At 70.3% G+C, this 14,024-nt stretch overlaps 2 protein-coding genes across 2 annotated transcripts in view; one reads left to right on the top strand and one right to left on the bottom strand.

Moving 5' to 3' along the window:
- CHLNCDRAFT_28719 (hypothetical protein) overlaps positions 1–5,505 on the bottom strand; it is a gene marked incomplete at both ends in the record, with an annotated part of 11,975 nt that extends 6,470 nt beyond the window's left edge. The window contains 2 exons of the mRNA XM_005842840.1: positions 2,207–2,299; positions 5,292–5,505. Coding sequence (XP_005842902.1) covers positions 2,207–2,299; positions 5,292–5,505 — 307 coding nt within the window. The remainder of the gene's footprint in view (positions 1–2,206; positions 2,300–5,291) is intronic.
- A 4,358-nt stretch (positions 5,506–9,863) lies between these two features.
- CHLNCDRAFT_141852 (hypothetical protein) lies at positions 9,864–12,804 on the top strand (the record flags this gene model as incomplete). Its single annotated transcript, XM_005842848.1, has 6 exons — positions 9,864–10,055; positions 10,317–10,395; positions 10,988–11,161; positions 11,348–11,583; positions 11,797–11,836; positions 12,029–12,804. 6 exons carry the CDS (start codon positions 9,864–9,866, stop codon positions 12,802–12,804), a joined length of 1,497 nt encoding a protein of 498 aa, XP_005842910.1.
- Positions 12,805–14,024: the final 1,220 nt, after the last annotated feature.

The raw sequence follows: 14,024 nt of genomic DNA, 5'->3' as shown, positions 1-14,024 counted from the left end.
CCCCACGCCCACATGAAGCACAGCCGCGTTGACCACCAGCACAGTGTCATCATCCTGCGATAGCCGGGTGCGCGGTGCAGCTGCAGCTCCGGTGCACTCACATGCATACCCGCACACACACGTGCACACGTGCACACACACAACACACACTCTCCCGGTGCTCGCCTCGTGCCCGGTGATGTCGCCAGGCATCGGCTCCAGGGGCACGGCGCCGGGCGGGGTGGCGGCACGGCGCTGCACCACAGCATGCACAGCGCGCATCCCAGGCTCAGCGGCAGCACAGCGCGGTGGCTACCACGCACCACAGCAGCATGCCCAGCGCTCAGCGCTGCCCACAGGCTGCCTGGGTTTCAAGTTCACGGCAGCAAGCAAAGCGCGCGGCAGGCGCAGGCCCGGGGCGGCGCATGCGGCGCACCCCTGCCGGCACGGGCACCGCCACCGGCACCGGAACGGCGGCGCCGCCGCCAGCCCCCTCCGCCTCCAGCTCCCGCAGTACCGCCGTGGTCCTGGTCCGCAGCTCCTGGCAGGCAGGGATCCCGGGCGGCGGCGGGAGGGAAGGTTACGGCTGCGCCCGGAAGGCGGGGCAATAGCTAGCAGGGGGTGGCGCTGGCTTTGGCGCTGGCGGCAGGCAGCTGGAGCAGGCTGCCAGCTGGCTTGTCAGCTGGAGTGGTTCTGTCCCGGACTAAGCTTAAGCCCCAGACCCCCACATAACCGTTACGCCCTGTACCCCACACACCACACACCACCGTACGCCCCAGCCACCTGCGTCTCCCGGAACAGAGCGTCCAGCTTGCGCTGCCGCGGCGACAGCGGCGGGGCGCCGCCCTCGCCGCGCCCCTCTTCCTCCCTGCAACGCCAGCCGCGGGAGAGGTGGGCGGGCGGGGACAGGTCGGGCCCCGCACCTGGCAGGCCGACGCAAGCTGCCGCACCGCATGCCGTGATGACGGGCAGCCTGCTGGCAGCCACAACAGGAGCTGCGTTTTTGTGAGCCCTCACCCAAGCACCCGCCTCTCAGTCTCCACATAGGGAGCCATGGCGGCGGCATATGCCGGCGCCTCCACCCTGCACCATGGCGCCAAGAAAAAAAGAAAGCACCATGATGCCACCCAGGCGCAGACAGCGGGGCGGCGGCACGGGGCGTGACACACTCAGGCAGGGCTGCTTCGGCTGCATGTCCTGTTGGCTGCCTGAAAGCAGGCGTGCACGCGGCTGCAGCCAGGCTGCCCGCAAGCAGCCCGCCGCGGCTGCCCACACGCGCGCGCCCTGCGCTGCCGGCAGCTGGCAGCGCGCAGGCTGCAGCAGCACACCACCGCTGCAAGACTGGTAACATACACGCTGGCCTGCCTGCGTGCTGCTGATGCGCCCACCTGGGGCGCCGCCTCTCCCCCTCCACAAACGGCGCCTCGGCCCTCCACTCATCGAGCCTGCGGGGAGGGTTCAGCGGTGGCGGCACGGCCGTCGTCAGGTGCAGGCGGTCAGCGGGCGGCAGCTGGCGGCAGGTGGCGACAGCCGGCAGCAGGCACCAGGCAGGCAGCAAGCCCGACCGATCCCTCGAGGCTTGCGCCAGCAGGCTGTGGCGGCACAGCAGACGCGGGCGGCAGGCTGCGGGGTGCGGCAGACGGGCCGGTGTGGAGCGCCTTCTGGCGGCGGCGAGCAGCGACTGCCCACCAACGCAGCAGAGCACCATACCCAGCCTACATTCTTCCTCACATCACACCGGGGCCGCATTCCTGCTACGCACGCATGAAACCGCTACAGGCGCAGGCGCCCCCGGCCTGCCTCTCCCCGCACAGCGCAGCGCTCGCGACGGCGCCTCTGGCGCAGCGGCTGCAGCTGGCCCTTCCCTGGGGACACGACTTGGTATCGCAGCATGCGCCTGCCAGGACGCCACCAAGCCCCGCCGCCGCCGCCGCTGCGGCAAGCGGAGACGGGCCTGGGTGGGAAGTGGGAGATGCAGGCCCCCTAGTGGCATGCACCCAGAGTCAGCAGCTACTCGAGCTTGCGGCCCAGCTGGCGCACTCACGCCCAGCAGCTCCGTCCAACAGCACAGCACAGAGTTTCTGAGCTCCTGAGTTGCAGTCACCCCGCTATGCTAGGCCGCGTGAGCAGACCTTGGGCAGGGGGCACACGTGATCAAGGGGCATCAAGAGAGGGGGTGGACCATGGAGCGCCCTCTCCATGGCTCCGGCCACCCTCCCCCCAGCACAGCACAGCATAGCACAGCACAGCACAGCACAGCACAGCACAGCACAGCACAGCACAGCACAGCACAGCACAGCGCAGCGGAGTGCGGTCCACACTGTCAGCACTCAGCGGCGGGCGGGCGCCCAGCCTTAGCAGAGTGCGGTGCGCAGGCAGGCGCCCAGCCTGTGACCCAAACATCCCGCCAAGCGGGCGGCACCCTTGGCAGCGCATGACGCTGGTTGAGAGCCGCCCATAGCAAGATGCTGGCACAGGCTGGGTGTACGGTGCCTGCACACCTTTTCCAGCTGCAGCACCACAGCTGGGCCCATTGCATTCACTTGCTTCATATGGGTGTTGCTGACAGGCAGACGAGACAGCCAGACAAGGGCGTGTTGTGCCCCGTCAGGGGCAGCCACGACGGCCGACTGCCAGCCTGGCCGTCGCCGGCCATACGCCGCACTGACTGTCTGTCTGTCTGTCTGTTACACCCATAAGGAGCAAGAGCATGCTACGGGCCCAGCTGTGGTGCCAAACATCTGGGAAAACTCCAGCCCGCGCCCACCCTCCCCGCCCCCCACGCCGGCCCTTTGGCACAGCTGGCAGGCTCAGCGTGCACAGCACAGCACGGCGGTGCCCTGCCTGCTGCACTGGCTGGCAGTGGACGGGCTCCGGGTGCCACCAGACTTCACTATGCACACTGCCTGCAGCTGCTCTTACGGCCGGCACGTGCGCTGCGGCTTGAGAGCGCATGCCGCGCACAGCCAGCCCTCGGTGTGGCATCTCGCATTGCAGCCCACGTGCCTCCACTCCCGCAGCAGCCCTGGCCACGCTCAGAAGCAGCCTCTGCCCGTGGATTGTCGCCTCGGCAGCAACTCTCCTGTGCCGGGACGCATGCTCCCTAGCATACGAGTTGGGAGCGCGGCAGCAATCCAGGACATGCAGCTGTCTGAAAAGCATTGCCGAAAAGGGCTGCTGCGGGAGGGTGGGAGTGGTGCCGCGCTGCCGCGCTGCACACGCCTCCCGGGGCTGCACCCAAGCCCCTGTGGCCGCCCAGCTGGCCGGCTTGGCCGTAGCGCTGCCGTTGTGGGGCTGGCTGGAGGCGGCGGGGGAGAACTGTGGGTCAGGCACCACAAGAGGAGCGGCTGGGGATGCAGCCCGCCGGCTACCGCCCCGCCCACCTTGCGCGGCGTGCTCACAGCCCTCCCCCACGCCTCCACCGCCAAACACAGACGCCGCCACTACGGCCAGCCCATGAAACCCTGCCCGGAACACGGGCAGGCCCACGGGCGGCACCCACCACCCCACGCGCGCCGCCCAGCTGTCGTCCTTCCTTTCTTCCACGGCCCAGCTACCGGTCCGGCACTCCCCGGCCTACTGCCGCAGAGCGCTGCTGGCAGGTGCAGCGCCCAAGGAGCCCAGAAGCCCGAGCGCAGCATCTGGCGCTGCCCGTGCATCGACCCCCGCGCCGGGGGTATACCCCAGCGCTGCCACCAAACCTTTACCCCACCCGCAGCTTCAGCCTCACCCACACACTCGGAAGAGGGCCTGCTTTCTTCCCTGGCATGGCCCACACCTCCACCCAGGCCACCCCCGCTGGGCTGCCGGAAGCTGCCCGGCAGCTGCTCCCCACCTGGGCTCCTCGGGCGCCTGCATCTCGCTGCCAAGAGCCTCCAGCTCCTGGCCTGCTTGGGGGGCAAGGGGGGGCAAGGAGGGGCAAGGATGCATCAGGCGTGCAGCGCTCATACATCAAGCTGAGACACAGCCGTACCGGCAGCGGCGGCTACTGCAGAGACCTGCCGACCCTGGTGCCCTTCTTACCAGAGCAGGGCGGCAGGCCAACAGGCGCAGGCAGGCGCAGGCAGGGCGGAGCGGCGCGGCAGGCTGGCAGGGGCGGGACGGCGGCGGCGCGGGGAAGGGAGACGAGGGGGCACCCGTGGCGGCTATGCCATGGAAGAAAGGCATGCCATGCGATGGAAGAAAGCCATGCCATGTGGCTGCCATGGAAGAAAGGCAGCAAGAAAGAAAGCGGCTGCCAACGGCTTACCCACGTATCGCTCCCCAAAGGCATGGGGCGCCGTCGTCACGCCGGGGCGCTCTGCAGCAGCAGTGTGGGGGGCGCAGGGGGTTGCACGCACAAGCGGCAGCTAAGCTCGCACCCCAGGCAGGGGCCACACGGCATGCATGCAGCAGCCCTGCGCGGCGTGCAGCCAGGCAGGAACGCTCTGACCGATGCCGGCTGCCCGGCTGCGCGGCGGCGCGCCTGGGGAGAGCGGGAGGAATGCGGGGGCGGCGCGGCCGGCGGCTGCAGAAGGGCGGCTCGCCAGCGGCGGGCGGCAACCGATCAGCCCAGGCGCAGGTTCAAGCAAGCTGGCGTTGTGGCAGGACTGGCCCATTGGCCCTGGGGCTGATTTCCGCTGCTGACCTGGCGGCGGCGGCTGCTGACCTGGCGTGGCGGGCGCATGCGGTGCCGCTCCCGCGATGCCTGCAGGGGGGAAAGGGACGGCGGCGGCGTGGCGGCATCAGTGGTGCCTGCAGCCAGAAGCGACAGCTGTCGCTTCTCACAACCAGCGCCGGGCGTGGCGCGGGCCCGCGCGCATGATTCACCGTTCGATCCAGGCTGCACAGGCGGGGCTGGCCGGGCGAGGCTCTCGCCCGCGCCGCCGCCTGAAAGGTCGAGCCTCTCTCAGTTGCTGGCCCGCAGAGTGCATAGCACAGCCATGTTCAACCGTGTTCATTGTTGCCAGCAGAGGCCACCAGTGCCGGCCACCAGCCCACTCGCTGCCAGGATTTTGAGCCAGCTGGACCAGCTGCCGAAGGCTCCCGGATGGGATGACAAGCCCTACTGCCCTCCCGGAGCTTTCGGCACCTGTTTGGGCAACTGCATTAATCCTGGCGCCCGCGACTGGAAGGGAGGGCACGCGAGCCAGCCAGCCTGGTCCGGCGGCCTCCAAGGCACGTTTGAAGCAAGTGTGTGTGTGCAGAGAGCTGGGTGCGCGCAGGCAGGGGTGCCAGGCATCGTGCCAGCTGGTCTGGCCGCGTCACGCGGCAGCCAAGCGCGGCCTCACCCAGTATATGAAAATTCTGGGTTGCATGCCTGCTGCTGCTACAACATGGACTGCAAGACCTCTCAGGCAAGCAAGCGGCCAGCAGCATGGCGGCTGCAACAGGCTGGTGGCCGGCTTTCCTGGGGAGGGATTGCAGATCCATGCAGCTACTACTAGCGTGCAGCCAAAGCCGTTTGATTGAATGCGCGAGGCTGAATTGGTAGCATGCGCAGCAGGTCGGCTGACAGGCACTGGGCTGGCAGTGTGTAGGCTGGCAAACTGCAATGCAGGCTGTGATAGTGGGCTGGGAAAAGGCTTTGGCTGATTACAAACTGGTTGTGGTCGGGAGGGAGGATTGAGTCATGGTGGTGCGACTGGCAGAGCCGAGGTGGCGGCTTGCCAGCGGTGGCGGCAGACCGCTGGCCGCCCAGCCGTGCGCTTGCCAGCCCTCGCGCCTCCATTCCATGCAAGCAGAGCAGCCTCCCACAGCCCAGACGGCGGCGCGGCCTGGGGGCTTGGCGGGCCCTAAGCCCCGCAGTCTGGCGCATGGGAAACTATTTGATTGCATGGAGCGGCGGCGGCTGGCTCCGGTACCGCTGGTACCCACCCGGGCGCAGGGGGCTGCCTGCGGCAGTCAGCCTCAGGGAGCCCTCTGGTGGATGGAACGGCAGCGGCGGCGGCAGTGGCGGCGGCAACGGCCACGCTGCAATCGTGCTCCTGCTTAAAGAAGCCCGCATGTGCGCACAGGCAATTTGTTTTAAGTACATGGCAGCTGCTGCTGGTGCAGCAGGCGAGGCGGGGGGATCAGTGAGGACTCGGCAAGCTGCCGCTCCCCGGACAGCTGGCGGCCTTGCTCTGGGCCAGCGGCAGTCCGATAAGATCCAGGTCAGCCAACCCCCAAGGGCTGAGCAGCCGCTGCCCGTGGCGGCGGCGGCGGCGGCGGCTAGAGCGGACGGCGCGGCTGGGGCAGCAGCATGGCTCCAGCTCGCCGCCACGCGGTGCACAGGATGGGCGCAGCGCTTCCTCGCAGACGGCGGCACGGCTGCGGTGTCGGGGCCGCCCGCTGTCTGCTTGAAGCGTGCATTCTATCCTGTGCGGCGGGCGGCGGCAGCAGCGCCGGGCGGCGGGCGCAGCAGAGTGTGAGGCTGTCAAGGCCAGGCAGGCCTGCAGCCGCCGCCGCCGCTGCTGGCAAGCTCGACTGCAGGCCCAGGCAGCACTGCTGCCGCGTCGGCGTGACTCGGCACGAGCCTCCCTGAGAGGGCACTTGAGACGGCCCCCAGCCGGCTGCCCCCCGGGCACCACACCCGCCCCTGCCTGCCCCGCCCTGGCAGCCGCTCGGTGCGGGACAGCTGCCACCCACGGCCGTCGATTCGCAGACCAGAACAACCCCTTGCATGGAGCCCCTGGGGGACCCTCCTCTGCTGCAGGCCGCCACATGCCCAGCACCACATGACCGGCTCAGCGCCAATCCAAGCCAATTCCTTCGGGAACGCCTAATAGAATCGCCAAGGCTTCGGCACAGGCCTCCCCGGGACCCATTCACTACTAGTGGGGGGTACTGCACTTGGCGCGTCGGGCAGATCAAATAATGGTCTAAAGCTAGACGTTAAAACCGGGAAGTTAAGCTTGTGGAGGCTCTTCCCCACCTTTACCTTTTACCTTTGCCGCCCTCGGGCGACCCTGGAAGCCTCGGTCCCGCCTCCCAGACGGCGGGGTGCCCCTGAGGCTGGGCGGCCCCCAGTCTGGGATAGCGGGCTTCGGCCTGACAGCGACACCCGAGGGCTGGGCAGCTGGCGAGCCAGCAGCGCTGCGCCATCGGCAGCTGCCGCCGCCACATCCGACACCCCTGCAGCGGCCACACGCTGTGGCGGCCACACGCTGGCATTCAGGCAGGTTTTGCCCCCAAACGGTTGCTGCACCCCTTCGCATCTGCATGCAGGGGCAACCTGCCGCAGGGCAGCGCCGCTGGGCGCCTCGCCCCGCCCCGCCCGCAGGCGCCGCTGTGTACCTGGGGCCGCCTTGCAGACGGCGGGCTGCCTCGGGGAGGATCTGGCAGCCCATGGTCTGCAGGTGTGCACGCATAAAGTCCACAGCTGCTGCCCCGTCCCCGGGGCCTAGTGAAGAGCCGTCGGTGATAGCGTCTTTCACCACCCCACCCGCCACACACGAAGGCCGGCTGTGGGCCGAGACAGATTCGACTTCTGTTGATGCCAGGCTGTGTCTGCTCGAGCTGCCAGGCGCCCTGCCAGAATATGCTGAATGAAGGCGGGCACGCCCAAGAGGCGGACGCCCAGCCCAGCTGCCGTGCTGAGCAAGGAGTACCCGCCGCGCCGCCATCTGGATCCCTTTCCATCATGTGAAAGGAGACGCTGGTGAGCACGATGCCCGTCGCGCGGTCGCAGCCCCTGTGCACTGCAGCATAACTCTTCTGCAGTGCCGTGCACAGGGGCACGATAGTGCCATGGAAATCGTGATCACATCTTATCCTTTAAGATGATGGAAATGATCCGGATCTACAGGCGTACTTCAGTGCACTGCCTGTGCAGTGCAATGCATCGGGCGCGACACACCACGCCCGCCCCAGCCAGCAGAGAGCATAGAAGCCGCCCGTGCCGCCCGCGTTGGAGCGAGGCCTGACCCACGGCTGGCTGCGGCTGGAGCAAGGAGTACCAGCCGCGCCGCCATCTGGATCGCTTTCCATCATGTGACAGGAGATGCAGCTGGTGAGCACGGTGCCCATCGCGCGGTCGCAGCCCCTGTGCACTGCAGCACAGCTCTTCTGCAGCGCCGTGCGCAGGGACACGCCGGTGCCTTGGACATCGTGCCGGCACCTTCTCCTTCAGATGATGCCGCTCATCCACATGGAGGCGCACATCAGTGTACTGCCTGTGCAGTGTACCGCAGATGGCGTGACGCAACACGGCCGCCCCAGCCAGCGGCGGCGGTGGAAGCGCGCCGGCATGGCAAGCTGCTGTGTGAGCCAGCCAGCCAGCCAGCCTGTGGCGGCTGGGGGACCCTCGACCCCGCCCGGTGCGCCACCCACGTGGCATCGGTAGCTGCCGAGGAAAGAGGCAGCGGCAGGGTCAGACAGGCTGGCAGCGGCACCCTCCCCTCACCCGCTTCCTTCTTCTCGATGAACTGAGGCTCCCGTCCCGCCCCCGCCTCCTCCTCCGCCGCCCGCTCTGTCGCTGCCTCGGCGCGCGGGGTGTACTGCAGGGGACAGGCAGTACAAGGGGGAGCTGTACAGCAGGGGGCTGAGCGGCAGGGCAGCCTCCGGCGGGGGCGCACACACGCATGTGCGCACACCTACACTACTCCTAAACAAACACATACATACATACACACACACGCGCGCGCACACGCACACACCTGCGGGGAGGGCGCCTCGGGGGCCGCCTCCACCGACGCCACGTTGAGGGTGAAGCCGCCGCCCAGGCCAATCACCTGCGGGAGAGGGGCGGGGGTGGGGGCAGGGGGGATAGGATGAAGCTGTGCAGGGATGAACCGAGTACTACTGTGTTTGCTGGCAGCGCTGCCAGCGAGATGGCTGGCCGTCTGGGCGGCCTGGGGGCGTGGTAGCTCGGCGGAGAGCTGTACGGCCTGGGGTGCAGGCGCATGCATGGCGGGGGCATGCGCCGATCTCTGCCCCTGGCGGCTGGCACCGCCAGCTGAGGTCTGGCCGAATGTTGCAGGTCTGAGCCGGAGCAAAGCGTCCCGCAGCGCAACACTCACCTGTACCTGCTCCGCCTCGGCGCCGCCCGTGCCCGCCCGCCGCCGTGCCGCGCTTTCCTCCAGCCCGCCTCCGCTGCGGCCCAGCAGCGGCAGGTGCAGGTGGGGCAGGAAGCGGCGCAGGGCGCCGGTACCGGGCACGGCCTCCAGCAGTCCCATGGAGAGGTGGAAAGCGGCCTGCATGGGCGGGAGGAAAGATGCAGGGGGGCAATGCGGCAAGGGAGGGTTGGTGGTGTGGTGGAGAGGGAGGCGGCGGGGCACCATTCGAAGCTGGCGGCAGGAGGGCGGGAGACAAGGCAGGAGTTGGGGCCGAGGCACAGGCTCCCTGGGGCAGGCAGGATACCAGTTGGAGACCCTGTTGCAGCCCCAAAGGGCCAGCCAGGGCCGAAGCGATTCGCCGCGGCAGGCAGCAGGCGGCAGAGGGAGAGCGGCAGGGGGCGGCGGCGGGCCGCCAGAACCCTCGCCCACGGGCGTGCCTTGGATCGCCCCCGCCCGCCTCCACGGCTCATGGCATGCTGCTTGCGCCCAGCGGGCGCGCTGGCACGCACCTCTGTGCCGCCAATGCCGATGCCCAGCAGCGTGGCGGCCGCGCGCTCCGCCAACCCGATGCTGGAGGTGACTGCATGGACGCCTCGGCCGATGAAGGGGTTCAGGGCGCCGGCGAAGAGGTCGAAGGCGCGGCGGGTGAGCGACGAGGATGGCTGCCGCACGGCAGCAGGGCGCTGTTGCGCCGCTTGAGCCTCGGGACCGTTCATTGTGCGCAATCTGGCGCCCGAGGGGAGGAGCGGGGGCCTTCATCTCTGCATGAGAGCGCATGCGCAGTCAGCGGCCGCCCCGTCAGCGTCGCCGCCGCCGCTCTGCCTCCATGCCCCAACGTGCTCTTGTCAGTCTTGAAACCCGGCAAGCATGGACCCCACGTTCAAGAGCAACAACCAGCACCAGCGGTCGGTGCGGTTCGCCCCCACCCCGCAGGAGCAGCGGCTGCGGGCGGCGGCGGCGGCGCTGCGCCGCGCCCTGCTGGTGGCCCTCTTCTGGCCCCTCATCCTGCCCTGGCGCGCGGCCCTGCTGGGCGAGCGTCTGACGGCCAAGGGGCTGGGAGTGTACCTGGGACTGCTGCAGGCGAGCTGGGGCAGCCCTTGGGAGCAGCCAGCCTGCCCTTGAGCGCAGCCTGGGAGGGTGCTAGGGGTGTGGGGTCCCGGAGGCAGGCGGCGGCGGCGGCGGACAGCGGGGTGAAGGGGCGGCTTCCTCGCAGCTGCACTCAGGGCGATCGGCACGCTGGCCGCTCCACAGACGTGTTATCCTGCTCCCTCCTCCACCACAGAGCTTCCCCGCGCACTCACTCCCACCATGTGCATGCAGGGAGGCGCATACGCCGCCGCCGCCGTAGCGCACCTGCTGCTGAGCCGCGGCGGCGCGCGGCGCCTGCTGTGGGGCGCAGGTGCGCCGAGAGCAGCTCCCCATCGCTGCGGGACGGGGAGGCTGGGCAGCTGGCTTTGAGATGTGTGCAGCACCAGCGCGCGGCCAGCGGCAGAGCTCCGCTGGAGCCGGCGCCACATCACGGCCCTGCCACCGCCAGCGTCAACAAGCGCGCTGCCACCACCCTCACCACCCCCTTTCCCCTGCTCCCTAACCACCACCCCTCCCCCCACACACACGACTGCAGATGCATCGCGCCTGGCGAGGGCCGCCAGCGTGCCGGTGCCGGGCACGCCGCCGCATGCCGACGCTAGCGCAGGCGAGTGCGCCCGCTGCGCTGCGTTGTGCTGTTTGTTTCCTTCGCAAGGGCTGCCGCCTGCTGCTGCTGCGGCGGCTGCACAGGGCATGTGGCGGCGCCTGCTGGCAGTGGCGTGGCAGCGAGCCAGCCCCGCATGCGTCCCGCCAGCCTTGCATCTCACACCTGCAGCCTCACCCCCACAACCCCACACCTGCCTCCACTGCTGTGTGCCTGCCTTCCCCTGCCGCCATCGCTCCCGGCCCTGCCTCCACACCTGCCGTCTGCCCCCTGCCCCCTCCCACTCCACCCTGCTCAGACCGCGTTCCCTCCGACGTGCTCCACGCCGCCATCGAGGCGGCCGCCGCCGCCGCCCGCGCCGCCGCCCCCGCCGCCGAGCCCGCCGTGCCGCACCCGCTCACCCCTCCCGTGGTGGCCCCGGCGGCAGAGCCGGCTGCAGTGGCAGAGCAGGCTGGCGGCACGGCGGCGGCGGGTGAAGAGTGGTCCCCGGCTGCGGCCTTGCAGCCCGCTGGCCCTGAGAGCAGCCTCAGCCCCTGCCTCAGCCCCACTGCCGCCAGTGCTGCCAGCAGCGTCACGCCTGCCAGTCCTGCCGCTATGCCAGCCTCCCAGTGGGCTGCAGCGGCGCCACCCTCCCCCGCTGCCGCCGTGCCCACCCCAGCCCGCGGCCACCCCGCCGTGGCGGCGGCTTACGCCTCGGCCCTGGCCCGCTCCCCCGCCCCCGCCGGCCCGCCTTCCCTGGAAGGGGCCGTGGAGGAGTGGCAGGCGGGGGTGGATGCGGCCGCTCGCGGGGCGGCAGGGGAGGGGGGGAGGGAGACGGGGAGGCACCACGTGCATGCCCCCCAGCTGAGCTGGCAGGGGCTGCAGGACAAGAAGGCGGGGCTGCGAGCGCTGCAGGTGGGGAGGGCGGGGCAGGGCTAAGCAGGATGGTGCCACTGCCTTACCAATGGTACCGCTTTTGTACAGCTGCAAACGCTGCTGCCGCTCCCCTAGCTGCTGCCTGCATCAAGCGGCGCCGCCGCCTCGCAGCTGTGCCCCTGCACCCCCAGCACCACCTACCCACCCCCTGCCGTGCCTCCTTTCTTCCCTGCGTTCTTTCCTGCACTGCAGGCCAAGGAGGAGCGGCTGCTGGCGGCCTTTGAGCCCAAGGGTGAGCCCTGCGCTGGTGACAACACACACACATGCATGCGTGCGCTGGCACACACACACACACACACACACACACACACACACACACACACACTCACACACAAGTACACACATGCATACCACCAACACCACAAACACACACCTGCTGCCGTGCCCACGCCTTTCCTCTCCCCTCCCCCTCCCTCGCCCGCAGGCCCCGAGGCGGCGCAGGCGGCGGCCGCCTGGCTGGCGGCCTCCGAGCCGCTGCTGGCCACCAGCAGCACCGACCTGGGGGCAGGTGGCGGTACCGCAGCTGCCGGCGCCGGCACCATTGGCGGTAACGCTGCAGTGGGCAGTCGCCCGCCTCGCTCCGCCTCTGCTGCCAGCCTGGCAAGCAGCGGCGGCGCCGGCGCTGCAACCACTGCCGCGGCTGTGGGGGCAGGCGGGGCTGCGGGTGCAGGAGCAGTGCCAGGGCCCGCCGCCGCGCCCAGGCTGCCCCCGGGGCTGCCGCCGGGGGCGCGCCCGGGGCTTGTGGGCCGCTCCGCGTCCGCCGCCAGCCTGGGTGGCGGCAGCCGCCCCGGCACTGTTGCCGTCAGCACGGGCCGCGCCTCTGCCGCCTCTGGCGGCGGCGGCGGCGGCTATGGCGGCGCCAAGGCTGAGCGAGTGAGCAGCTACCCACTGCCAGACCTGGAGCTCGAAGCCGGCGGCAGCTCCAGCCGCGGTGGGGAGGAGGAGGCGGGGCGCGGGGCTGGGGCCGCCGCCGCCGTGGCACGCACCACTGCGGGACCCTTCGGCGGCACTACACTCAGCGGCGGCAGCTGCGGTGGCGGTGGCGGCGCCATGCCGGGTGGGGGCGCCGGGCCAGGGGCCTGGAACGGCGGCGCCGGGGCGTCGGCGGCGGCGCCAGCTGGCGCTGAGGTGGCGGGCGCTGAGCTGGCGAGCGAGGACTCTATGGAAATCACGGGGCACACCAAGCGGGAGAAGCGCTGAGGGCGTATGGGGCGTTTAGAGTGCGAGCAGCGCACCCGCGGCAGCCGCGGGCGGCGGCGGCGTGAGCGGCGGCCTGCCGGCGGAGGGAGGCGCGAGCGCCCGCCCCCGCCGTGCCGCCGCGGATGCAGGGAGCGATGCATGCATGTGGCAACGAATGCGACTGCGTGCTGCACAGCCCAACGGTGCATGCCCTGCATTGCCGCCTGAGCTTGGCTAGCGTAGCGAGTGTTTACAAGCAGCAGCCCAGGGTGGTCACAACACAACAGGGTGGGGCTGGTGGCGAGGTGGGCAGAGCACTGGTCAGCAACACCAACAGAAACCGTGGCACAGCAGGTGGGGGCTGGCAGCCAGAGGGGGAGCAGGCAGCGGCACAGCAACACCACCAGAAACCGTTGCCAGTGTTGGGCATGGGCGCGCCTCCCAGCCGGGCGGCTGAGGCAGGCTCAGGCGGCGCCGCCAGCCAGCGGCACAAGCCCCTGCGCTGTCAGCCACATGATTGCAAGCCTGGGATCGGCTCTGCAGCCAGGTGGTGGGGGAACAGCAAGGGGGCGTGGGCTGGCCGGCGGCCCAGCAGCGCCCACACAGAAGTGAGGCGCGCTAGCCAGCCGGTGCGCGCGGCGGCGGCGGCGGCCGGCAGCGGGGAGCGAGGCGGCGGCAGCGCCCGCAGCCCTGCCGGCTGGCGGCTGAAAGCAGCGCAGCTGCAGCAGCGCATCAAAAGCACCAACCGCAGCAGAAGCAGCGCAGCAAAAAGAACTGCTGCAAAAGGCGCCGCAGCCAGCAGCGTCCCGCGCGCGCACCTGGGCGCCGGCTGCCCCGGCAGCGCGGCCCGCCGCCCGTTCCACTCCAACCTGGTCAGCCGGCGCAGCTGGGCCACAGCCGGCAGCGGCGCCTCCTCCTCCTCCACCCCATACACCTCCAGGCTCTCCAGCCCCGGGGCTTGCTCCAGCAGCGAGTGTACCAGGCTGGGAGGCAGGAGCTCCGCGCCGGGCGCCGCAGCAATCACCAGGGACCGCAGCCCTGCCAGCTCGGGCAGGGGGCCGCAGCGGGGCGCATCCAGCCAGCAGCTCCAGAGCCGCAGCGTGCGCAGCGGCGCGGCGCCGCCGGGCAGCAGCGCGCGCAGCAGCGGCGCCAGGTCGCCGCCGCCATGCGAGGCGCAGTCCACCCACAGCGTGCCGGCTGCGGCGGGGCTACTGCTGCTGCTGCCGCCGCCCTCCTGCTCC

The sequence above is a fragment of the Chlorella variabilis genome (assembly GCF_000147415.1).
Source record: "Chlorella variabilis unplaced genomic scaffold CHLNCscaffold_39, whole genome shotgun sequence".
NCBI lineage: Eukaryota > Viridiplantae > Chlorophyta > Trebouxiophyceae > Chlorellales > Chlorellaceae > Chlorella > Chlorella variabilis.
Note: the sequence above shows the minus strand (reverse complement) of the source record. Positions and strands in the feature narration are given on the sequence as shown.